Source organism: Dermacentor silvarum, chromosome 6 (genome assembly GCF_013339745.2).
Source record: "Dermacentor silvarum isolate Dsil-2018 chromosome 6, BIME_Dsil_1.4, whole genome shotgun sequence".
Lineage (NCBI taxonomy): Eukaryota > Metazoa > Arthropoda > Arachnida > Ixodida > Ixodidae > Dermacentor > Dermacentor silvarum.
This window is the reverse complement of record NC_051159.1, coordinates 122,782,060-122,809,282: the sequence shown is the minus strand read 5'-3', so window position 1 is coordinate 122,809,282 and position 27,223 is coordinate 122,782,060. Positions and strand designations below refer to the sequence as shown.

Here is a 27,223-nt window from a genome sequence, read left to right as displayed (position 1 = left end):
TGTCACTCTTTAGTGTACCTTTAAAGCTAGCAATACATTTTTCTTCTCAGACGCTGAGTTTCATCGAGATGATCTCGTCGTCGGTGGCGGCTGTCTTGCATACAGCGTTCGCTTGGTGCACCGCTCCGCCAGCAGCGGGCCACGCCAACGCCTCCTAGACAGCGCAAGGCCTGCGCACTTCGACCCATGACGTCATGCCACCTTGCCCGACTGCCATCGAATCTAACGGGGATGCTCCCGAGTAAGTTGCGGTGATTTTGACGTCACCGCTTACGTCACGCCGGGCTTGACAGTGTTAATTTCGGTCCAAGTAGGATGACGTCACAAAGCAGAGTGAACAGGCCTGATATCCAGCAGGCGTTGACCACGCCCGCGCGGCGGAGAGCCGACGCGATTCAGAATACAGACAAGAGACAAGGTCGTGAAGAACATCTATAAATATCTCCTTTATTACCTCGAGAGACGAGTAAATCGAGGTGCTTACACGCCTTCTTCAGAGTTTATTGCATCAAATAGCGGCGCCTGTTTGCTCTTTTTTTTTTTATTCGCCTCTCTTTTTCCGATGTAAGTACAATCCACCAAATATCCGTGCTCGTCTTCTCGTCTTTTACACCACGCATCAATACGGGTTTAAATACTGTGTATATAATGTTAATGCGCTTTTTTTTTTCCTTCTCCGCGTTATACACACAATACGGTGGAACAACAAGCGGCAAAAAAGTGACAGAGAAAACCCAAGAAGACAGGAGTGCATCAACGGCAGAACAGTACGGCTACTATGCATACACGATATAGTATCTGGTGCAAACGAACGCAGGCGGGTTTCACCGCGCACGCGGTCTATGTAAGACTAGTGGCGTCTGCTTCCTGAGAATAACGAGAGACATAGCTATCATGCAGACGACAGAAGAAGAAGAAGGGAAACAAAGGGCAAATAAATAACAATAGAAAACGTCTGGCGTGTCACGCACACACACACAGTCACACACATCACCTCTGCTGTACAATGAGTGAAACAAGTTCGACAGAAACGAACGGACCCATGTGTTACTGTATGTCCTTTTTTTTTCTCTCGTTCTCTCTCTCGCTATATATTTTCTCCTCATCCTCTCCTATCTCGCTTTCCGTCTCTATGTTTTGCGGTTTTACACACTACAATTACTTTTTTTTTCTTTTGCATAAATGAGACCTTGGCATCGACGCGCCCACTTTGGCAAGACAACCCAGGGCGTCGTCGTCATCTTATTCTCTCGTTTTCCCCGAAAGGCGGCGCTCCGCGTCCCGCCAGCGACCGACGCCGAGCGAATTGGGCGCGCTCCCAGCGCCACGTGACGGCAATGGCGGACATTAGCCGGTCGTTAGTTTAATAAGCGAGAAGTATTCGCAAAACAAGCGTCATTGCAAAATCAGAAAGCAACAAGAAGAAGAACGAGTGAGCAAACTAGAAACCAGCGAACACTGCGAACAATTAAAATGGTTTGAGCTGCAGCTACCCCAGAGATGTCCGAGAACTGCGAAAAAGAAATGAAACAGAAAAAAAATTGTCACACGTACAGGGTGAACGCAAAGTTGTCTTTCGCGTCCTTATCCCATACAGTGGCATCACGTTGCCTTAACTCAGTCGCGTCGTCATTGGCCTTCCACACCGCGAAGATGTAATTTGGCCCCGGTAGGACAAGCAGAAGCCATAGCACGCAGAACTCGGGTAATTGGCGTCGGTGCGTTACGGGAAACGCGACAGAAAACGTACGACCAAGCTATAACATCGCGCTAAAGCGAGTCTTCTATCTCGCACCGAGTTTCTTGATGGCGCTCAGTAGAAAGAAAAATGGTCTTGTTGACGATTAAACTAACCAACACAACGCATTGAAGTCCTGTGCAGCTTAAACGCCAGCACAGACGCAGACTTTGATAAGCTCGCCTGTTTGCAGGCTATTAACCGAAAGCGACAACTACATGTAGCATATTTCCAACGCATCTTCGAAGCGGCGTCGCCAGGCGCCATTATACGGCGCACGATGACAGTGCATAAACGCGGCCAAAATGTGCTCCTTGTAGCGGCCGACAAAAGCGGATACTCAGTAGTATACGCACTTTGGCCGTCATAACGGCGATGTTATTGTGAAGCGTGGCGTTAATAAACGCGTCAACGACGGGCGACGCGAAGCCGAAGGTTTACGTCTACATGTTGTTACCGCTTTCATCACTGAAATTAATCATGTGGCGCGTTTCAATGAACAATAAACGAATAAAAAGCCGCCAGACGTCGCTGGAAACGGCACTGCGCTTCACTCCGTTGGTAAATGCCTCGACTTCAAGATGGCCGCTGGCCTATAGGGCGCGGGCCCGCGGTGCAGTGAGATTCGAGCTCACTGCACCCGCGGCGCGCTATAGCGAGCACATGCACACGTGACAAGATATGTGAGCAAACTGTGAAAAAAGTGCGTGATATGTGTTTCTTTAGTGGGTGTAGAGAGTATACATATATAGATACATATCTATATCCTATACACAGCGTCGCGGTTTGCTTCGCCGCCCATCGTGACATTTTTTTCCCTCGCTCTCCCCGCCGAAAGAAAAGAAGAAACAGTCATACACGATAGTGATTGTTTGAACAAACTTTCCGCCTCTTGAGCAGTGTATATTTTTGCTTTTACACGCGCTCTTCGCTTTCATTTTTCTTTTTTACAAAAATAAGAACGCAATAACAAAGTACGATCTAATAATGTACATGCAAGCGATACGCAGCCAGTCTACAAAAAAGACTTTTTTTTTTTTTTCACTTCGCACGCACTGCGCTCAGGCAGGAAAAAAGGCTCCTTCCTCATATTGCACTGTTTTGCCTTTTTTTTTTCTTCCTTAATTGCTCTGCCATTTCATTCGCCTGACTGGTGCGCAGAGCAAAGGCGGCGAGAACAACCTGAAGTGCGTTGCCCCCCCCCCCTCTAGACTCACTGCCATCACACGTCGGCAGCGGTTTATAACCGCTGGTCAACAAAAATATAAACTCAACCGACAATAGCGCGCGCAATATCTGTACGCCGCTTCTCTTTCTCATATCGGCACGCAACGCGGGTAGGGGGCAACAGCTTTGGCTTGAAACGAGATCTGTACAAGTGTATGTATGCAACCCTGTGACTCGGACTACCGCGTTCCCGCAGTCCCTAAACAAGGACTGCGCCGCGCGCGTGTCAGTACGGTGTTTTTTTGTTTTTTTTTTAGGTTCATTTTTGCTCTTTTTTTTTTCCGGTTTCCGAAAAGACGTGATCAGGGGGAGGGTGGGGGAGGCGGCAAACAAGAGACGATGGCGAGTGTGCTTGCTGTGAGAAGAATAAAGAAAAAAAAAAAGGGGGGGGGGGGGGGGAGGTGTCGCAACTGGACGACACGAGATCGCGCGCCCTTGCCGTTTTTCCCGCGGTTTCTCAGAAGCGGCCGGGTGTACGATATGTTTCCGTAAAACGACACCAGCGACATCTCGAGAAACGAACGACGACGACGCGGCGATGGCGTAAGCCGATTTTCGGCGCCTGCGCTCGCCTGAAAGCCTGAGTGTGCAATGTTATTGGCGTTCCGGCGACAGCTGTTTTCGGGCTTTCGGGCATAACGTTTTCTGGCATAAAGCGCAGCTCCGCAGGCGGCGCCTAGCGATGAAGTTGGTGGTATCGGAGTCATAGTCGGGTCTAAGTACGAAGTTTGCTTGGAAGGGCAGGGTAAAAGGGGGCAAGCTATCATTTATAAGTGTGGTCGCTTGATCTGCTGACGTCTGCGGCGGACAACCGAGAGCTACCAAGGTTCCGGTACTGAGCATAGACGAGCGATGTCCGTACGGTGCCACTGACTTATCCACAAAATCGCAACGGTTCACTCTTTGCTGCCGAGTTGCATGCAACTCACCGTTGGCAGTCGCCTTTTCCTGCACGCGCGCGCGCGCGCGCTCCCTCGTACCCGACATCCTACGCACGCACTACGCAAGCTGTGCAAAAATACACGCACAAAACAAGGAAACTGGGGCAGACGGCGGCTGCAGTACACATCGCGACGAAGTACGCCGTCAACGGGGTCATGACTATTTCGAAACCTCCGAGACGAGAAAAATACGGAGAAAACGAAGCGCGCATGCGCGCACGTTCCTCACTGACCGTGGCGCACGGTGTCAACAGATAAGCGCTTGTACAACACTGCACGAACAATAGCCACTCACACACACACTAGGCGCACGCACTGACGACGACATCTGTGTAGGCCCGCTGACTAGATACTCGAGGCGTTCCCTCTCTGTTGTCCAACGGAGCGGCTCGCCTGCGCTACAACCTTTTGCTCGAACGTCGCAGTTCACGTGCATATATATCCACAACTTTACAAGAAAATCTGAGAAAGACTGTTGTTTTTTCTTTTGGCCTTAACCTTGCTTTGACTACGGCGTTAAATGCGACGTTCTGGAAATAAAAAATGCAGTCATTCGACTTACAAATCAAACTGACGTTAACCAGGTTAATTATAATAAAAAGAAATCAGAGTGGCTGCGGGTTTGCAAATCGTGACAGCCTCATGCGACGACCCAACGACTGCCACAATAAACTTAACCGTAGCTTTGTGCTTGCGTTGGAGAAAAAAAGAAAGAAACACATTTAATTGTTATGCTTTCAAAATGACAACAAAGATACCACGGACAGCGTCTCGGTAAACTAGATATCACAGAACAATTAAATATACCTGTAAAGCTTCACACACACGCACACGCAGACAGAAAGAAATAAAGTGACTCCTGTGCACTGCGACAACGACAAACGTCAATCAACTGGCGAACACGTGTTCGGAGGAAAACACTGCGAGAACGAGAGAACGACGGAGCAATCAATGTTGAGCATTTAACAAAGTCACTGAATACAACCTTCGCGCTTTTTTATGCACTGCGAAATCCTTTATCAAAGCAAAAAGAAATAGAAAACGGCAGAAACTGTCTGAGTATTACAAAAAAAAAAAAAAAAGGAAGGCAAAAGGCATCGTCAAGGTTGCCTGCAAAAAGTATGGAATGCTTTCCCGCAAAAACAGTATGCCTGTGGTAAAGAGAGCTTCCAAGAAAGGGTTCCTCTGCTCGTCGGGTATGGGTTCGTAAGAAGGAAACAGATAAAGAAGAAGAAGAAAAAAAAGTGGGTGCATTTCCGTGCTCGCGTAAATGCCCATGTGAGATTGGCAGCTATGCGTCTGCATAATTCGGTGGCCTCAAAAAACACCGCTGTGTCTGCCTTTACCCCAAGAGCCGTCGTCGGGCGCATCTCGATCCACATTCCAATGACAATCTGCATATGGCAAAAAGCCGTTCCGTTTATATCTATATGCCTGCGCGGCGTTATCGCACTAATCACGGCTACAACAACGCGCCTACAAGGCTTGCTTTGTCGGGCTCTCTCACTCGTCTTCTTTCACTTTTCGCAGGTGGCGGTGAACATACACATCCCACTATGCCCGCAGTGGGGGCTGTCGAAAATTCCACACTATTTGTAATCAATGGTCGCATGAACAGTATAAGAAAGCAGTGCTACTATTGCTCTAGTGCTTGGTACAAGGAAGGTAGAAAAAAAAGAGCAGATGTTTACTTCAAATTGAAATACTAGGTAACATAAAGGCCTATTACCCTCTCAAGCAAACGAAATTACCGTCCTACGTGTATTGCAAGTCTGTGCTGCATAGTATGTGATATGTGATTGACTGAGTGAGAGAATAAGTGAACACAAGAAAAAAAAAAGAAAACAAGCGTTCGTCTTTCACAACTGACTTTTAGCTCGCTAAGGTTCAATGTATGAGATCAAAAAGTCCATTAAAAGCTACGAATAAACTGCTTTATCACAAAAACAGACAACGCAGGCGAGCCTACAGGGCACGCAGTGCAAGAATGTAAAACGGTGCAGTCAACAATATTTCAAGCACGGTTCAAACATCTCATTATTGACTTATATATGTTGCAAGGATTGAAGTGGCACAAAATTGAGAGAGAGCAAGCACGTGACGAGGGGGTCAAAGGTCAGTTACAGCAGGGGAGAAAGTACTCGCAGAATTATGGTGAACAGGAAAGCTTGCAACTGCCACAACACTTCAGTGAATGTTTCAAAAGCATAAAACTACAAAGATACTTTGCCAGTGAACATACTATGAGAAGTTTAACAGCTTTGAGCTCCCGAAAGCACCTCGTTTAGAGGGTTTGTGAACGGTCTGAAGATGACGCTTTATGCCGTAATGGTTTTCTCAAAAGTTACGACCTCTTGAGATGGTTACCTTATGAACAAAAAAGTATGGAGGCACAAAGCTGAACCAGTATTATTGGTGAGATCTAGTGCAACAAATGTACACTTAAGATTAAAACCTTGGCTTTGCATTGCATGAGATCGTTCTTTTTTTTTTCTTTGCTAGCTCCAAATGGCACATGATGCAGATAAGTACGCTTTAAGACAACTAGGAGAAAGAGTGAGTGCACTAGCTACTGCATAATGCTGACTCATACCCACTGGTTCCTTAAAATAGCGTAACACATACGCCACATTCTTGGTAGGCACAAGTAAAATTAGTATGACGTTGCCACTGTGACAAATTAGAAACAGAGACTAGAATAGCAACACCTTTTTTTTCTTCTGCAATCAGCATTTGCCTTGGAGGGGTCAGTATGACGTTGCTCTAGCACCATAAAAAACAAACTACACATGGTCCTCATCTGCAGACTTCTGGTTTGAGTGCACACTACAATGACAAGGCATACACCTGGGCCAAATTTGGGGCTCGCATTATCTGCTGACACAACACACAACACAGGGATGCTTGGAAGTTGGTACAGCAAACAAAGCGTATCCTAAGGAAACTAGTTTTCAGCGATGCTAGTTTTTAGACTAACCAGAAGTTTCGATTTCTTATACTTAGGAGAAGCACTAAGTATTCTGCAAAGAAAAGCAGCTTGATGAAAAAAGACAACAACAACAAAAAAAAATACAGCAAGCATTATCCTCATAATCATTAACAAAAGCTGTAGAAAGAACGAAGAACACATGGAAGCAAGGTATATAACTTCGTCATTGGCACACAATGTTAGCAAATACTAGCCTAAGGTTCTCTGAACTCTTTGCTGCTACTTCTGTATGCCGACAAAGCAAGAATCTAAAAGAGGAGAAAAAATGTTCAGATTTTTTCACGAAGGCTTCACCCGAAGGCATGCACAACTGAACACACAATAAAACAAGGAGCTATACAACATACAAAGCAGGTTTGAATTCTACAGAACATGCTGCCCGGTCTTGTATCTCTCATTTTGTACATTTATGAAAGTGCATAGTTTGACTGTAGTGACGTTTCCATTGTATACATATACTATTTCATATATATCCATATATATATACTTCATGTGTATAGAAAAATTTACAAGATGAAGGGTGTTTCAGTGGCCAACAAGGCCATCCAAGACTGAGGAATTATGCCAGTGTGAGACTAAGGAGAAATAAAATAATAATAATAATAATAAAGTCAACGTCATTCTGCACTTGTTCCAAGGATATGCCTTTTGTTCGTTAAATCATGGGATGCTAGATGTCTTTTGGGAGAGGGTTTTTCTCTGTGCATTTGTGACACTGTCTGGTTTACTTTGCAGTTATTACTAAAGCAGCAATCACTGAAGACTGCACTTCTTGCCATCCATAAGCTTTGTATCAAAGTACAGTCATACATCTTAGCCCTCTGATATGTGTCTTTGCAGTTGCAAACCTCACGCAGATAATGTTCACCATGTCACTTCATTATGCCTCAACCTCAACGTTGTTACCGCTGGCATATTCGTAACCAACAAATTAACTACAGTAACTGTAACCTATAATGTAAATCCACGCTGAGTAACAAAAATAAAATAATAAGAGTAACTATAAATTACTAAGCTCAAACTACATGCCTCTAGCAAATGACAACAGTTCTCTTTTAAAGTTGCCCGTGAGTTTAAGAATACAACACGGCAAGTTGTAAACTTTTGCCATTGTTTGACTCGAATGGCATGTACGTCAATGTGGATTATACAACTGATACATCATTCACGGGGGTTCAACTAGAAAATCTAGCCAACTCTGGTTTACATTGCGCTCAGGGAGAACTCTAGACACTACACAAGAACAGAGGCACATTCTTCTTAAATGTCATATAACACACAATTTGAGTTAACTCATGTCCGATATACGACTTTGTCTACATTCCTGCTTGGCATTCAGCACTTGATATGTTTGGCTTCTAATGCCCAATTCTTGCTAACATTTGCAAAACTGAACAAATTGCTCATAGATTGCATTGTGGCATCACTTGCACTTGAACCTTGTGTAAAATAAGCTTTGTGCAACTGGCTAACACTCCACAAGCACTCCTTAAACAAAAATGACATGTCATTAATGTCTGTAGAAGTCAATGCAGTACAGTGAGTTAATACACATATGTTCTTTACAAGACAAAAATTGTGACCACTAACAAGAATTTGCAAATAAAATCCCTCATAATGCTTAGTGCCCTTATACGGCTGACAGGGCTGACAGCCTCTCTGAAGCAAGGATGTCTACTTTCATAAATAAAAATGCAATATACAATTATAAGTGCAATGTGACTGACTCATGTTTCTTAATGCAGTAAAGAATGTTTTCCATGAGAATAAAAATTCACAATAAAAGCTGCTATATTGATCACTACTTCACGTTCAGCTGCTTTTGTGAGCACAGTTTTTTTTAATGTGGCACTGGTTCATAACCTAATACCGCCAAACATTGGCTGGTTATTTACCTTGCACTCGTGTAAATAATCTGTCATCTCCCATATGGATGCAGTGTTATAACTTAGATGCAAACAAGGATGTACCTTATTAATCAGTTGCTACTATACAATAAAAATAATCAAATGCCACAACAATAAACATTAATAACAACATCATGCACAAAATGCTTATCAAGTTTTAAGGTCGTGAAGAAGTGCCACTTCAAGACACTACATCCAAAATAGGTTTAAGACAGCTCGGGCAATTAGAATGCGAGTGCCAAAATGAAGAAAAGCCCTGTAGCACCCTTGAGTGCTTTATTGCCATTAAGAAAACCTTTTTGAGGAAGTCAGCTGTATGTGTGATTAAGCAATATTGTGCAGCATTAATGCCAAAGCTTGAGTATTTTTTGCGCTTTCTTGTGATCAAAGATGCCGGTGGCACCACATATATGCTGCAGGAGGTAGGTCCCTCCCACCCCCCTAACTCCTGTCACCCAGAGCCCACAAAGTTCGCTGTAGGCAACTGTTATAGAGATCAGCTGTAGCTGCAGCACACCAAAACTATCCAATCTGTAAAATGTCGGTAAAAGGACTTCAACAGTAACTGATCAATAAAAACAGCATTTTGTTACAAAGAAAACTAAACATCTACACATTATTTCTGCCTACGAGCAAAAACTGCAGTATACATGGAAAGTTTGGCACCAAATCATGAACTGTCACTTTGTGCACCCATACAGTTGATGTTTTTTCACTAATGGCAGCAGAAATATAGCAAAAGTATCCAAGATATCCAAGATAAGTTCAATACTATTGAACTTTCTGCAGATTGACACACAACCATGCCGGTGCAGAGGTAAATAAGGACAACACACACACACTGACAATGTGCTTGTCTCTGGCGGTTTGCAAACAATAATTCCATGGCCAGAGAGAGAAGAGAAAATCCAAGTGTTTCTCAATTGCACAACCTGCTGCTTAGTAAGAGTTCTACGCATGGTCATGTCTCAATCTACATAATTGACCACGTTGCACAAAACCCGTATCACATGCGCACATAAGGGGAAAAAAAAAATAAGACACATACAATTCATGTCTTCCGCTACGTTTCAGAGTAAAGGCCAGGAATAAATTAAATGGTTGCAATCGCCTGCACACTGGGAAATGTATAAAAGAAGAAAAAAAGAAAACGAGATCGGTATCCTGTGTTGCAGCTAGGGTGCAGTGCTGGTTTGTCAGAGAAAAGTGCACAAGGAACAAACGGTGCAACGCACCGGCTACGTGCAGTTTTGTAGGCTCAGTGCAGCGAGTGACAAGAAGGTACATGCTTGACGAGAAGAGTCCCAAGCCATCGCGACACGCCGAATGAGCGCGTTTGCTCGCGTTCAAGGTAGTGGGGAACAGGATGTTGGTTGGTGTGTGTGTGTTTACAAGCCTGGTTGCCATGAGATATGGATCCGCATGTCATCCGCTTGCTTCAGGACAATACTGGGGTCTTGCTCTCTTCTTTTAAGTAGCAGAAAGAATGGTGGTAACCTCTGGGGCTCCTCCAATGAGAGGCACAGAGAGAGATCAGCTGGAAAAGTAAAAAAAAAAAAAAAATGCAGAAATTCCAAACTTAGTGTTTTTGTTTATGTATTGTGTTTGGCATCCTAAAGCGTCACTCTAGCTTTGAGAAGCGCTGAACAGTTGAACCTTGTTATAACGATAGTGCATCCAACACGAAAATACCTTCGTTATATCCGACATTCACCGTAAGCAAACACTATATGAGCAAAAACAAAAAAAAAAGAAAAAAATTCAGCAGGAACCACTGAGTGATGACTGTCGACATTAATGCGATTAGCATTGAAGCAATGTAGCGGCACCCCGTATTATTACTGCCAACTGCTGCGCCATCTAGCAGCACCACCTTCGCGTCTGCGTGTGGCACATCTGGTTACATATGACACCAGATCGATTCAGCCCAGCACCAGAGTAATGTTAAAGGGATTTTTTTTGTTTTTGTCACTGAAAAGCGCCAAACACCCAGTAACCCAAACTGGTGCTAAAGAGGTTCACTGAAGAGTGCCACATACCCAGTGACCAAAGCTGGTGCGACCGCCGGTTTCGAACCCTCAGCACAGCAACTTGATGCTCCACCCATTAGACCATGGACTACCCGGTGACCCAAGTTGGCGTGAAAGAGGTTAGTGCGGAAAAACAGACAGACAGACAGACATACCGCAAACTGGGTGAAGTTCCTAAAGAATGCTAATCGCATTAAGATTGCAATTTTATATTTACTTCATTATATCCAATCATTTGTTATACCCATGTATGTTATGGCAAAATTCGACTGCAGTGCAGGGCTCTCGGTTAATTTTGACCACCTTGTGTTTCAAGACGTGCACGTAAGCCTAAGTACTGAGAGTTTTTGCTTTTCGCTTCCGTCGAAATAACCTAACCTAACCTAACCTTGTGCTCGGAAGTTGGATGCCATAGCCACTGAGCTGTTGTAGCTAGTGGAAACGATTATAAACCTGTTTGTTATCAATACTTGCAGTAGTTTTACCCGATTACCTTCCTGCCTTCAACTAAACACTGAAGATTGCAAATGCAAGATGGAAGAAATAATTTGAGCATATAAGAGTACATCCGAAACAAATTAACAAAAACGACTTACTTCAGTGGAGCGACGGCCATGTTCTTCCAGAGCAAAGGTAGCTGAGCATTCTGAATGCTACAGAACAGAAAAACGTGGAGAAAGAAAAAAAATGTTTAGTGTTTCGTCTTTGAGCATGTCCAGGAAGCTAGCAAAGAATAACAAAGGCGAGTACAATTCTGTCACAAGTCACTTGAGCAACATCAATGAGGAAACAGCACGTCCTTGTTCAATATGTATTCACATGATGGTTACCATGCTTTGACATGTGTTGCCACTGCTACAAAGCTCAAGCAACTAGCAGAAACTGAGTGGAAATAGCTTTCAATGCATTTTTGGCGTGGCATTGCTCAGCGTCTGTGTGTTAGTTTTAAATAAGCGTTAAGAGGAAGCTTTAGCTCGGGCACTCCTGTCTGAATACATGAGAACAAAGAAATCGTTTTTCTTTGCAACCACTGCACCCAATTTTGATTAGGTTTGTTGCATCTAAAAAAAAAAATGGAATTCTAGTCATTGTAGAACGCAGATCTCTTATTTAAGCCGTCGATTTTTAAAGAAAAATTCTAGACAGTGGCAAACATTCAAGTAACTCAACTACCATGTTTACAACTCTATAACTCAGCAGTCAAAAATGGTATCAGATTTCTGTACACTGCACCTAATAATACATCTCAGGTGGATAAAATTTATTATTGTACACCACTCTTAATTATACCACTAATTTGTGAGTAGGACTTTCGCATAACCTTTGTAAACAGTGTAACAATTTCTTGTAGGCTATAAATTCATATAAAAATTTATCCATTCTAGAAGCTCGAACAGCTGTAGTTTACAGAACTGCATTATTTGTTTTTGGTGCAGAGTTATGCATTTCTAAACTTTGTGCTTTAATTTCTTTTAAACTTCCCGGTTTTTAGAAATTTCAGACAAAAATACCAGGCACTAATTTAATAATCTGCTTTCTAGACTCCCTAAAAATTACCTTTCTCTCTCAAATGCAAGACACTGTATTCAATTTGGTCCAGCAGTTGTCTCATAAAATAATTTCTGCATTTCCCATGTATTTTAATAAAAAATAAAAAATCGGAGCTGGCCGCAAGCTAAACCTTCCTCTTAAAGGCAAACACTCAAACCAATAAAGACTTGTCTTCCATTAAAGTTATGACAGGACATAGCATAGTTGCAGCAAAATTGGCAGCCACAGCAGCTGCACAATTAATTCAAAATTCAAGTTGCTGACGACAAAGAGTATCTCTCTCAGAGCTGCAATTCTGAAAATTCGTGCTCTACTGGCAGTCATTTGAGTCACAACGTCTGCATTGTGAGAGAGCCTCACTTCCCATGAAAAATGTTGGAGAGCAGTGCATAGCATTATCCCCAGTAAGTACTATCATAGCAGAAAAAAAATATATTATAATAATAAAATTGACTAAATTGCATATTCTCACACTTCTAGAACAGTCAAGCTCCAACAATTCCCTTCATTAATGGAGCTAATATACTGGAGCAGAAGACAAAGTCTTCCAAACACTATGCAATTTTTCGTCAGCTTTGTTCAATCACCCCAATATTCTGCAATTCCTTCACCCCACTTGCTCTTCCTGGAGTGAGTGTGGAGCGAAAAATGGAGAAAAAGTGGTCAACAAAGGCTTGCACCCACTTCTGTGGGTGCAAGCCACCAAACCACCTTTACTTGATATTGCCAGGACAGGCATTTTTCTGCATTGATGCTTGGAACTACAAACAATCAACTTGAGAGTTGGGAATTTTTAATAACACTCAGCACAGTCCTGCAAAATTCAGGTCAATTGGCAACCCCAGACAAGCAACCCCAACTTGTTAGGCAGCTGCTTTGAGCTCTGCGACAGGGACTAAATGATGCACTTTCCTCAATGCATTTGATAAGTCAGTGCTGCAGTACCATACTCTCTCGGAGCCCCTTCAGTAACTGGCTCCCTTGTTGCAATTTATATTGAGTGCGATATTATGTCTTTAAATCAGACAAAGAACTTCAGAAAGAATATAGAGGATGTGCGTATTTGACCACCATGTGTGCTTTGTACATCACTGTGGGTTCCCTGCAGAGAATGTATTGTGCATCATTGATGATAATACTATGAACTATGACATGTATCATGATTTGGTAAGTGATTCACTGGTCATAGTAGTCGAGTTTATCACTGTGGACAATGCTTCGTACCATGACATGTATTGTTGAATTAAATTCTGGGGTTTTACGTGCCAAAACCACGACCTGATTATGTGGCACACCACAGTGGAGGACTCTGGATTAATTTTGACCACCTGTGGTTCTTTAACATGCACCTATTGCATGGTACATGAGCATTTTTGCATTTCGCGCACATCGAAATGCAGCTACCATGGCTGGGATTTGATCCCGCGCCCTCGGACTTAGCAGCACAACGCCAAAGCCACTATGCCACCACAGCGGGTGACATGTATCATGCTATGGCAAGTGATTCACGGGTCACAGTGGCACCCTTTCTGTATCACTGTGGATAATGCTTTGTACTATGACATGTAACATACTCTGGTAAGTGATTCACTGGTTACAGTAGTCCACTTTGTGTATCACTGCGGACAAATTTGTCATTTCTTGTTTCACAAGAGAATAATTGTGCATCTGTCTGGCAGCATAGAAAGAAGAGGCAGAAGGTATATCTACTAATGCTGCTCTTCTGACGTGCGAGTATATGCAAATTTTTTAAAGTTGTGCGTAACCGTGGCGTAAATGTTTGCTCGAGAGACCCCACTTGTTTGCATTGGCCTTGCTTCCTTGCTTGGGTCAATGTTTTTCATGTTGCCATTGAAATAACAAATCCTTTGCTGAATATGCCAAGTTGGCTTGGTGTATAAGTAGGGTCCTTTGTTTTACGGTTACATCTTTTTTTAAATTGGGGGTACAAAAATTGGCTGTGGTTTAGCTATGGTTAAACCTAGTCGTGTAGTGATAGCTACAGACCCCCGGCTGCACTTAGGCTTTTCTTGTAGTTAGACATGTTGTTATTAAGTTTAGTGGTTTCCCACTAGACTAAGAAAGGAAAGATGTTGTGGTCAACCAGTGGGTAAAACTGCAGCGAGCGCCCAACGGCAGGAGCAGTGGCTGCGCGGCGACCGTGATGAGGCGAGATGCTGGAGAATCGGGGTCCTTGTGTGATGCTACATAGAGAGCGGGGCAAGCACGCCAGCTGTGGCGGTTGCCAGGCAACAGCAGATGCGCACCTGCAGGAGCGGTGGCCGCACGGCGACCGCGACGAGCAGAGTTGCTGGAGAATCGAGGGCCGTGGTGTGACATTACAGTGCGGCCACGGCTCAAAGTGCGTCAACGGAGAAGAGGCAAAAACCTGGCGTAATGTAGCTGTCGCTACAAAATTGCATGTTATTTTCAAAGAAGGAAACTGGGAAGAAATCGCGTGTTTGTTGTCTGGCAGCTCGAAGCTCGGGAATTTTCCTGGTAATGTTCACAAATGATTAACACAGGCAATGGTCTCCTTTTGGACACAAACATTTTATTTAAACAAGCAAAATCGCTGACAGAAATGTAACGACAAAGAGAGGCGCTCGCAAGTCGTGCAATGAACTTATCTAATACAAATCCTCACTATCAGGCATTATTTAAACTACTAAATTAGACTACATACACAAAAACAACAAATAGGAACACCTTGCATGATCCCTTGTTTTCTGTGTTCACTGCACTTTCTTCATCAAACAAGAAAAGAAAGTACAAATAGTAATGCCCACAGGCACGCTTCTTAAGAAGTGTTATGCATTTTCTTATCTTACAAGCCCTTGTATGCGCATTTTTGTGCATTTCTTTGTCCATCCCAGACCTGTCAGGCCTCTTCTCTTGTTTTACTGCTTTGCTCTATGCGCTCTTGCAACAAAACTAATGAATTACAAACTAGCCCAATCTGCGACCCTTCTTTGAACGTACCTTAGCTGAGAAAACAGTCTCTGAATGTCACGGCTATCGTTTGCAATGCTGAATAATGTAAGCGCTGTATTCGCTTCCTAGTACATCACCGCTGTTAACATGTGCACAACATGTGGGATCTGCGATGTGAGGCTGTCGTGTTCATGTAATAAATGCGGCTACTAAAAGGGCCACAATCTTTTGTTCACTCAAGGCCAGCAGGCACTGAATATATTATTTATTCCGTTTCTTGCTTCAGTGTTAAGCAAAAAGGAAGCACAATCATATTTACATTTTATTATACTATCAACATGATATATCTTGACCACTTGTTCAAACAAGGTAGGCATGTTCACCGGTTTTGTAGCATCTGCATTTATTCTTAGTGCTTAAGAAAGGGCAAAACATTGGGTTCCAGATTTTCATAAAACTTATTCAAAGTGCAAAAATTGGAAATTATGAGGTTTTACCCAAAGACTAAGGACCCCATATACAAGCGTACATAATGCATGGTCTCATTTTCATAATAGCCTTGATGCCACAGTTATGCACTGCTTGTAAACATGCTTGCACCAAATAAACATTGGTTAACTCATTTATTCATTCAAATAATAGGAAAATGTGCTGCGTGATAATATACACCTTTTTCGAGAATATAGTAGTAGTACTTGAAGAACAAGCCCATTTCCAGACACCACTTTTTTTTTTTTTTTGCAGTGAATTTAACTGTAGCAACTGCTCAAAAATGAACTAAATATCAGCAAGGTTGGTAAGCAAGGCTGATAATTAAATTCTGAAGGTATTCTTCCTTGGTAATTTACAATGATTTGCTCATTTACTTTTCTGTTCCACCATACAATGAATAGCTGCTTGCCAATCCTTAATTTATACTGAACAGCCTTAGATTCATGAGAAATGCACATAGTGGACTTAAATAACAGCGACAACATGTAATTCTGAGCCCGTGTTGTCAGAGTCATTTGCTGAAATTAAGTATTGTTGCATTCTAATTATACGTTGAGACCGCAAAGCAGAGGTGTTGAATGCTGGTACGCTTCACAGAGTGAAGCAAGGAAATGATGACATTGTACAAGTTTCGATATTACAGCATCTTTAATATATGCTTCAGAAAATGATTATTCTACAATGGAAGGGTATGGGTCTTCTTTGCCATCTGCTTGGCATTTTCACAACTTTATATCATGATCAATGCAAATGTACTACAAGGACTATAAAGCACTTAACAGTATTTCTAGTCCTACTGACAAGAAAACAAGCAAAGAAGAAACAAAGAAGGAAAAGCTAAGAAGAGAGGTAAGAGGGAAGGCTTAAGATGTACAGCTAATAATACAAGCTGCCTGCGACATACACCTGAAAGCCTGTTTGTGGTCTCAAAGAACTGTTCACTTCCACAAAATGAGGCCGAGGAAACATCTTCCGACTCATATAATTGAGATAGCTTCTAGTAGCAGTAAAATAACACCAACTAAAATGCCATTTGCACACTTTATGTTCTCAGTGTTCATAGGGAAACTGCCTTTTTATGAAAACAATGAAATAAGCAATCCTGAGCCGGAGACAGAAGTGAACATGCTGCAGTGCTCAAGTGACAACTGCAGTCTAGAATGCGTGTATCCCCAGCAGCTCAAGAAATAGGGCCAACATAGACTCAACATTAGGTGCCACTGGTCATACACTGTACAACTCAGAGAGCATAGCCATTATGACATAACATTGAGTCATACTGGCTATACAGTGGACAACATTGGTGTAACATTAGGCCTACGGCAGCCCTGCTTTCATTGCTACTTGGGATGTGTGTCACAAAAATAAATATTGCACATGGAAAATTTTATCTAGTACTTCAACAGGTCTCACCACTCAAGCACTCTACACCAGCTGCGCCAGCAACAAGAGAAGTTGCAGTGACACACTAAACATCTGCCGCTCTTTGTGTCTGGCATGTTCTGACCTGTTTTGAGAACTATGCAAGAAGGCAACCACTGGCCAGGCTCGTCAAGTCAATGTCGCAAACACCTTTCCAAAAGGAGATATGTTTTGCTGCGCATAGTAATCTGCCCATACATCTACAGATTTACAAAACACGCATTTTGACCGACCACATCACAAGTGAGCCACTCTCACGGCCCGAACTCTGTGGTAATGAGTTGCAGCGCAGACAGTGCTCAGAAAGCTGTTTGGGCTGCTGCTGCCACCACAGCAGCAAGCTGACCTTACAGATCCTGTCCGCAGGTGAAAGTCCGCCGAGGAACTGCGACTGCCCCGAGATGTTGACTCGCAACTATCAACCAATGCAACACTCCTCTTGGCAAAAAACAGAAGCCTTCATTCCAATCACGGCATATGCCAACTAAATACTCATCACTGTGAAAGTGCCACAGTGCCTCCTCATGGAATGATGAAAAGCCTTGCACCAGAGTTCAGCTGACAACAGTCTCACAGTTTATGTAGTATAATACACGGCACATAATGACACTGTGGAAACTAAAGCAGAGGGCACCAAAAGTGTGACTGTACGTGACAGGTAACCTCAGCTGTTTTCTTTTTTTTTTTTTTTGTTCGAGGTTATACAGGGTGTTTCGGCAATGACTGTCTCTGTTTGCTAAAATATTATCAATCTGTGGTGCAAAAATTTTTGCTCAATGAATTTTGAACATTGGGAGATCATAAAAACCTTGCAGTAATTACCAATACATTCTCCAATTACTTAAATGCCTTAATTAGCTACTTATTTAGTGCCATTCATCCATATACTGCAATTCTGAAATGTGTGCGCGAGGTGTGTCCACCACTAGTAGGAATGTGGAGAAAAGCACCAGTTTCAGGATATGAATCTCTAAAAAGCAATTAATGATATAGGTGTTTTAGACATTTTCATCCAACATTGTTCAAGGAAGGCGTCGAGAAAAAATTATCATCAGAACACCAATGCATTTCATTGCATGCCTAGGGACATGAATTTGGAACTGATGTAAGCCTCAGGATACCTACCAAGTGAACACACCTTGAGCAATGACCAGCTTCACTTCTATAGTTGCAATGATTAAGTCAATAATAAAAATTAATGTTATATTTTATTTATTGAAAATTTTGCCTCCACCACATGCAGCTATGTATGCAAACAAAAATGATCATTGCTGTATGTTAAGCATGTTGGTACTCTAACTTAGAAAACAATTTTAGCACCAGCGGACAAGGACGAAAATAAGTGTGTTGTCGACGTGTTGTAGATGTCCGCCTTCCGTCCTCGTTTGCTGAAACTAAATTTTTTTCCAAAAAATGATCACTCTGCCTGTAATCTGCTACTTTTCAACAACTGGTAGCAGTCCTTGCTGAAACAACCGGCTCATAACCAGCAGCAAAAAAAAAAAGATACCTTGCACAAGGCCTGTAACCTAGCTGAATCTGTCAATCAACCGCCTTTTGCGCTAGAAAGCTGAGAAAGCACATCAGAAACTTCAGATCATTAAATTTTTCCGGTAATCGAGGCATGTGCAGTTGATGAATCATCATGCCACATTGTCACGAGGCCAAGCCAGTGAATCTTCAGCTGTACAGAAGAAAATGTGCCCGTAGGGCTACTGTTGACTTTCCACAAGAAGAAATACTGAAAAGAAACTCATCCACTTCACTTCTAATGGTTTGTACGTAGCGCAGAAAAAAAAAAAAAAAGTGAGAATAGTAGGAGAGAGAAAAGAGGGGAAGAAAATAGAAAAGATTGTGTGCTATGTACATAATAATTAAAATAATAGTAATAATAAACAAAAACAGAATAAATCTCCTCCAACAGTGTCAAATACCACGGACATCAGAGCATTCACCAATACCCTGATCTGCAATATCGATACACAGCTGGGAGTATGTCGCACGAGGATATCGAAATGTGCAGGGGTTTCTCTCAAGAGATGAATGTGCAGGGTTAGCTTAACACACCGAGATACTCGAGTCAGGTGACTTAGAACGTGGATATTATTATTATCATTATTATTACAGCAGTCAAACAGACTATGATACAACAAAGTTTCCTTTTCTCCAGATATCAACAACGAGAATAAGACCAACACCTACCACTAAAAAAAAAAAAAGGGGGGGGGGGAGGGGAAGGGAATAAAAATGCACAATTCTGCTGCACTGATAAACTAGCAGATGCACTTTGCACCTAGTGGTCATATTAGGCCAAAAAAATAAAATCTCGACTAGCTAACACTTGTACCTCAAGAATAAGAAAGAAATTCAAGTTTTTAAACTTGATTGCTTCCTGCATCAGGCTGCTTGCAACATGAAGTTGGGGAGAACCTGCAGGTTTCTCCCGTTACTGCCTGGTGTCTGCAACAGTCTCCTGCTAAATTAACGCGGCCACCAGAGCCTGTGCACAGTGCAGATAATGCCTTGTTTCCAAGAGGCCGCTCACCTGATATGTCTGCAGCACTGAATGTGCGCGTGCTCTGAAACTTCATCTTCTCCAAGAGTCTTTTAAACTGCAGCTACGTCCCTACGTTGTGGTGGTCATAGTAGTATAGCGTTCGCGCCATGTATGCTTGAGGATAAGAATGGCACAATATATGTCTTGATCTCTTTGCGTCCGCGAGCGTACACAAAAAAAAAAAAGAGGGGGGGAGGGGTTGAGAGGAAAGTATTTAACAAACAAACAAAAAATACAAATGCTAATGCCTTTGCTGGGTGAAAAACATGGCTGCGTATGCCACTGAGTTGACCGTTTCCCTTGGCCACAGGGAAAAGAGACGAACTCCAACAAAACAGGGTTAAAAAGCACGAGCTAATCACATAAACACTTGTAGTTAAAGCAAAGGCATGTGTCCGAAGCTGCTGCTGCTGGCAAATGCACTTGTTTTGCCCCAGTAGTATAATAATAACCTGGCTGTACAAGGACCACTAATAACACTTTGTGCCTGTCATCCTCTACACCAGAATAAAAAGATCTTTGGTGAACAACAACAACATGAGAAACAAGCAATACTGAAGAAAAAAATAAAGAAAGAACAAGAAAATGCCACAGCCATTGCACACAAAGAAAGATGATGACACCACCTCCCTCCTGCTCTGTCCTCTTCGCGAGGGCATCACTGAACACAACCGAGCTGCACGCGCTCACCGAGCAAACACAATCACTACTCGTGTGTCACCTCCACACTCAACAGTCCCCCGAGCCACCACCATGACAATATTTTCCTCTTGCTGCACAGTTCTTTTCGCAACAGTCTCTGCACAGGTTCCAACAATGTACCCATCGCATTGGTCAATGAGGACAGATGAAACAAAGGAGCAAATAAATAAAAAAGACACCCCACTGCCCAACTGCTTGCGACTGGTTTTGCTGATAGTGAAAAAAACAAGGCTTCGTCACCCACACTGTCTCAGCTGGAAGTGTAATTGTCGAGGAAATTTTTTCGCGCTCTTTCAGTATGATTGCCTTCGAACAGCACAACTCTGATGTGCTGCTTTCCATTTTTCAGATCTGAGTGTAGTTGCCACATGGGTTGGCACAGCTGCATTTCTCGTGTGAAACTCTCATGTGCAATAAAATCTGTAAAAATGCAGCCGAGGATGATTGGTACTTGTTTGACACTTAACAGCAATGAATCAACCAGGCTGTTCACAACCATGGGAGCCTTAGAAAGCGCATCTACACTGCACATCAACCAGAGACAGTAATTAATCAGTAAAGCAAGAAAAATAGAAAAATGCTGGTAAACAAGAGCAAAGAAAAGGTGCAAATGGCTGATTATGCCAGTGAATGACCATTGTTTTACGGCAGCACAAAAAGAAATAAAGCCGCGGAGGGCTTGGCCCAGAAAATACAGTTGATATCCAACGTCATTAAGCCGCACTGGACGAGGAAAAGAGGAAAAAGAAAAATAGTGAGAGAAAGAATTGATGCCATATGTGCAATGTGGGCTGGTGCAAATACGCACCTCAGTCTTCAATGTGCCAAGTCTTCACAGTGCCTATTGCTTCGTGCATCTGTTTGACCCAACAAAAAAAGAGAGCAGCAAACCAGCGAGACAGTGTTCGGCAGTGGGGTGCGTCACCCCAGGGGAAAGCACTCCTGGGCCCTAACCCCAGAGGGGCTCCTCAACTCCCACCTCCATTGGCCTCATGTGCCTCACATGTGTTTCAGTGCCGCGCGCGAGACAAAGGGAGGGTGGGAAGAAATGGAAAAGAAGAGGTGGATGACGAAACAGATGGGAGAGAAGGAGAGAGAATGTGGTGGGAGGAGAGCGAGCAAGTGAGGCGCTGTCGCCCCCCCTCCCCGTCTCCCCGAGGTCTCTCAGTAAGGGGAGAACTTGTTTCGCTCAGACTTCTTGCTGCCATTATGGGAGGAGGCGCCGGTGGCGGCGGCAGCGGCTGTGGTGGTGGCAGCCGACGCGGAGGCTCGAATTTTGGCAGTGAGGCCCTTTCGGCCCTGGCCCGCCGCCGAGGAAAGGTTGTTGAGTTCGGTGGCCAGCAGGGCAAGCGGGGCAGCGGCGGCAGCAGCAGCGGCACTGGCGGGTTTCACCAGTTGGCTGAGCGGGATTGCCAGGGGGCTCGGAGGGGTGGGCGAGTTGGTGGGGGGCCCAGAGGCCGGGTGGGTCGCGCTCAGGTCAAGGGTCAGGTTCTTATGCAGTTCCATGCTGCAGAGATATGGAGAAAAAAAAAGAAAAAAAAGGGGGGAGAGAGGGGGAGAAAAGAAAAACGGGGAAGGTGAAATGGTTGGTCAGGAAAGGATCAAAACAGAACAGGAGCACAGGGCAGGGTACAAGGGAAAGGATAAGAATAAGAAAAGAGTGGGCGGGAAAAAAAAAATGAGGGTTGGTAGAAAAGGGAAAAAGGCCGGCCAAGGAGCAGATCAAAAGAAGAGGAGCAAGAGGGAGGGAGAGGGTGGGAAAGGAGCGGTGGGACAGGGAGGTGTAATGGAAACAAGAAACCAGGGCAGAGCAAGAAGGTGAATTGCCGAATGGGCAAAGAGACGGAAAAAAAAATAATAATTATAATTTTTTTTAATGGAGACGGAACATTAAAATGCAAACGGGACAGAAAAGGACATTAGTGGATAAAAAAAGAGTGAGTTAATAAAGCAGAAATTAGCAAATAGAGTTGAGAGACAGTTAAAAAAAGAATTGTGCGGAGAGAAGTAGGTGTCGGGGAAGGTAAGATGGGAAGAAAAAAAGGAGGAGTTTCTGGATTAGAGAAAAATCTGGACGGTCAAAAAATCATAAAAAGGATGACGAGAAAAATAAAAATCTAACCAAATAAAAACAAATGGTGATGGCTGGCAGAACTCATGCATACACAGACACAAATGCATGGACATGTAGTGGTAATGAAAACAGGAAGGCGAGCTGAATAATGCGGGGCCCATAACTTCTACGATGACAACTGAAAGTCATTGACATAGTGAAATACTGTGCTTCCAATTAACATCTCGCTTGTATAAACTTCGACTGTTTACCTGTTGAAAGTCTTTGGATGAAGACGTCATGGTGAGTATTACCTACATGGAGCTTTTTCTCATAACAAAGCCCTGTGCTGGGTTTCTGACATACCGATTGCTAAGGCTGTGTGTGTGCGACTCGATGGTGAAAGGTGTTAGTTGAAAAGTTTATAAATGTCAAACACACAAACGAAGCCTAAACTGATGTAAATTCTATGCCCTCTTCTACTATTCACACAGACAGAGGATGATGTTATACAAAATGTTATACAAGCAAAAAAAAGGTGAGCAAGTTTTGACTCAAATGTGAAGGACCAGCTGAATACAATACTGGTAATTTTTGTTACGGAGATGTGAAACTGCACTACTACTACAGAACCTTTTTATAAGAGGAAATAAACACCACTACACTACACACAAAAACCTTTTACTACAGTGACCAAAATATAAAAGATTACGTTCTGTATTTGCACGAATATAATGTAGGATTTTCATGTGACCAGCTCAAGAGAGAGCACCTTGCATATTACCGAAACCCTGCTCTGCATACAACTCATTATTCGTACCCCCCCACCAATTTCATCTCTGAAAAGATAGTGAGCTAATCACTAGATGACAGACGTTCGGGAACATCGACCTCTCATTGTTGTAGAGAGAATACAAATGTACATGCAAGTAAAAGGGGGCACATTTGCAAGGAAGCATGAGCTCAACGAAAGGGAAGGGATACGATGACATACCCTTCCAGACCACTACAGTGATGCATGTCTGCGGGGTCTCATATGCAGAAATGCAGAAGCTTTGGTGCATGCACATTTGGCCTTAGAGGACTGCGCATTGCACTTCTGTTGGAACACCTTTGCACGGCGTGATGGGGGATCCATCGTCACAATGCAGATACCTTAGCACACCTTTGGGTGGTTCCATGCGAGCGTGCATCGCTGTAGCGGATCTTGCATCACACTATGCTAGAACATTCTAAAATGTGCTAAAACCCTATGCTATAACATTTCAAAGTGCTATATTAAAACACGCTGAAATTACAGTAGTAACTGTAATGATACAGGTTGTCCAAAGCCTCCCCCTGCCCCTTATATAACATTCGTGGTAGCACTATATTTGTGCAAATACGGTAGTGTTTATTATGACAGTGCAGACTCCTGTAGATAAGGGCATGAGTTTCACTTGTCTGACTGTTACTGTCAGCTTGAAGCTGTGACAGAAGTTTTGACGAACACAATGGCCTAGTGTGGCACCTAGCAACATTTAAAGCTAGAAAATAGATTCTAAAGTGCATGCACACACACGAAGGAAATATACCCTTGATATGTCTGCACACAGCCCACATGCTCACTAAAACACTAAGTCTAGTGGCTCAAGCTTTCACTCTTATAACAAGGTTCCTTGATTGATAAGACTTTTTCGTTTTTTTGAGAGTGTAGTGTATGCACATCACTATGGAAAGAAGTCTATGCAGGACTTAACAGGGGAGACAGAAGGAATGTGGAAAAGAAGCAAACGGAATATCTGTTGCAGGAAAGTAAAATTGCATAATAAACATATACAGGCAGAAAACAAAAAGAAAAGGGAGGGGGGAAGAGAGAGGGGGGATAGGGGCAGAAAGAAAGGAGTACAAGAGGGCTCAGAAGCAAATGAGGAAAGGAATAGCAGAGGGACACGTGTGTGAGGGGGAGGGGGATACTGAGCACCTATGGGTCTAGGAAACATGGAGGGAGTCAAGGGCTGCAAAAGGGGGGAGGGCAGGTGGGGCTTTGCCAATTCGAGGGGCGGGGGAAGTGGGAGGGGCTGGAGACTCTGTGAATAACAACTGCGTGCAGTTGCAGCACCGTCCCTACTGGTGGAAGGGGGCAGTTGGAAAAATACCAGCGAAATTATCAGGGCCAAAGTTATTGCCATTATATGTACTACAAGGTTTTGGAAGGTATATATGACCTATTGGAGAAATGAGGCACATGAAGCCAACAGGTTTATTATGCCGCGTTCACACATTTGAAGTGGGGGACTTCTGGAGATTGTACTGTTGTGACTCGAAGGGTAGAGACAGAGGCTGCTACGAAAAGAGGGCACAAGCGAGAAGAAACTGCAGCAGCTGAGCAATGACACCATGGGTTTCAAACTTCTATGACACTGGCAGAAATTATAATTATAAACATACACATTTGTTTAGTAAGGGGTTTTCAATTAGTGCAGTGCTTTACAATGTCGCCTGTCATGTGTGGTAAAACCAATCCAGTCAAGAACAAACAACATTCGGAGATGGCCGCTTCCCGAGACTGAGTGAATGGTTAACAAGCATCCTTGTGTATGTATATAAACATCTCAGATGAACTCCTCATGTGAAGAAAGCCATGTAACATTACTCTCATTCTGAAAGCAAAATGAAGTCAGGTGATTGCAAGATCCTTAGAGACCCACCTTGTGTTGATGAGGTACTGCGCTAGGTTGATTGCTTCCGGCGTTCCCGAGATGGTGACTGTTCTGTCTTTGGACCCCTCTTCAGAGTTGGATATCTTTATTGTTGCTCCAGAAAGCTGCCTGCAGACCGGAACGAAGTAGATATTGTTTATGTAAACAAAACATTCTTCAAAGCATAATTTGATATTTGTGAATTTCCAGCAAAACTAAAGTTGCAGCTAGACAAAGACACTAGTTGGAGAGTTGTGAAGGAATTCACCGCTTTGTTCAAGAGCTCAGGCAAGCATCCTTGTATAACACTTCTACTGCTGTTCATTATTGCCTGAAAGTTTGCAATCCCTGCTTAGAAACAGTGCAAATTGTATTCTTTGTCCTAAGTAACATCTTTTTAGACAATCTATAAAAAATCTGCAGTGTATATAGGATGCCCAAACACAACCAATGGACCTTTGGCCGAAACAGTTTTTCTTGGCTCTACTGCCTACAGCTTTTCTGCAAAACACTGTTAAACATCCTGCAAAACGCTTGCAATTCTATGACAACTCTCGGCCAAAGGAAATATACTAGTCAATGACTTTCTTTTCATAGTCTCCGTTAGTTTGTACAGTCAAAAACAAACAGACTAGTCAAAACTAGTCAAAAGACAGTCAAAAGAAATTACACTAATGAATGACTTTTGTCATGGATAGTCTAAATACTCTGCACAGTCGAGTGGACAAGTCTATAAGAAAGCAACGCAGTCTATGAACAATCTACATGAAATCTAAATATGTTTTTTTTTTTATGGGAATAATGATAGATGCCCAAGTTTGCGAAAATTTGTTAGCTGAGCAAATGGCTGGTTCTAATATGTTCACTGCAGTAGGCAGTCACTGCTTGAGCAGCCAGCCAACTACGAGCTGTGCGTGCACCTGCAATGAGCTATGCATGGCTTGTCAAGAACAATTTGGCCATTTATGATGTCTAACATCTTTTACGCACTCATAATTAAAAAAAAGTTTTATTGAGCTAAATTAAATGTGTACACCTCGTGCCTGCAAGGGCACCACGAGATCACTATGAGAAAGCCTGCAGTATTTCCGCGACATCCCAGCGAGAAAGTTGCAAGTTCTTCAAAAACTTGTGAAAAAGTGTCTTCATTGTGTAATGCCACTAGAGGAGCTAGATGCCCTCATTAGCATCCATTGCTCTGCATAGTGCCATTAGACTAACAAACTTGTATTCCTAAGTTTGCTGGATACTGATTTACACACTGGTGCATACTGGAATCTACTGGAATGTCAAGATGTAAATTTGAGTGCAAGGAACAACAAAAACAACAATGTAACTTTCACTAACTGCAATAGCATATAAACCTTGGTGGTAAGGCCAGTGTATGCGGCCAGCAACTCTATTCTCGCCACAAAAGTACTGAGGAAAGATGAGAGAGAGAGAAAAAAAAAGAGAGAACAGAGGTCTGTTAAGCCACAATTTACAAAATAACATAATGCGCAAATAAAGTTTGTAACACTGTAATTCAAAATGGCATGTGTGTTGAAGACAAGTCTTAATGCACTGAAACTTAGCAAGTAAAATGAATCATATATAATAAAAAGGGTTTTAACCAAAAAGAAGAAAAAAAAAAAGCTAGCTTTTCTCTTCTTGTCAACCAAACGTTTGAGGGGTAAGAAACTTGTAAACAGACGTATATGGCATAGTACTCATATGGAAGCAAACGAATATGTATGGTTATGCATTGATCTGACTGCAAGCAATACACACAGCACAACACATTTCTTGGACATGTATTGCTTTCAAGCAAGCATCAAAACATCTAGCCACACCTTTTGTGCATATGAGATCACTCCCCTTTATGCCTTCACTAGAATAGGAACACAGCCACAATGCTATGACCCCTATTTGAGCATAGATATGCTTGGCCGTGGTCAAGATTACAAGCTTGAATAGCAACGACTCCAAGCCATAGGTCATAAATTAACCAAGAAATACA

At 42.9% G+C, this 27,223-nt stretch overlaps 1 protein-coding gene across 12 annotated transcripts in view; it reads right to left on the bottom strand.

Annotated features, from left to right (window-relative positions):
- Window positions 1-419: 419 nt before the first annotated feature.
- The window catches only part of LOC119455925 (poly(rC)-binding protein 3-like), a 490,025-nt gene continuing 463,221 nt past the window's right edge, over window positions 420-27,223 (bottom strand). For 11 of the 12 annotated variants that reach the window (XM_049669431.1, XM_049669434.1, XM_049669432.1 and 8 more), the window contains 2 exons: window positions 25,234-25,353; window positions 16,439-21,997 (listed from right to left, as the gene is read on the bottom strand). In XM_049669431.1, coding sequence (XP_049525388.1) covers window positions 21,655-21,997; window positions 25,234-25,353 — 463 coding nt within the window. In that variant the 3' untranslated portion in view covers window positions 16,439-21,654. Of the gene's footprint in view, window positions 10,340-11,428; window positions 11,486-16,438; window positions 21,998-25,233; window positions 25,354-27,223 lie in introns of those variants that run through there. The other variant, XM_049669440.1, reaches the window with a different exon arrangement.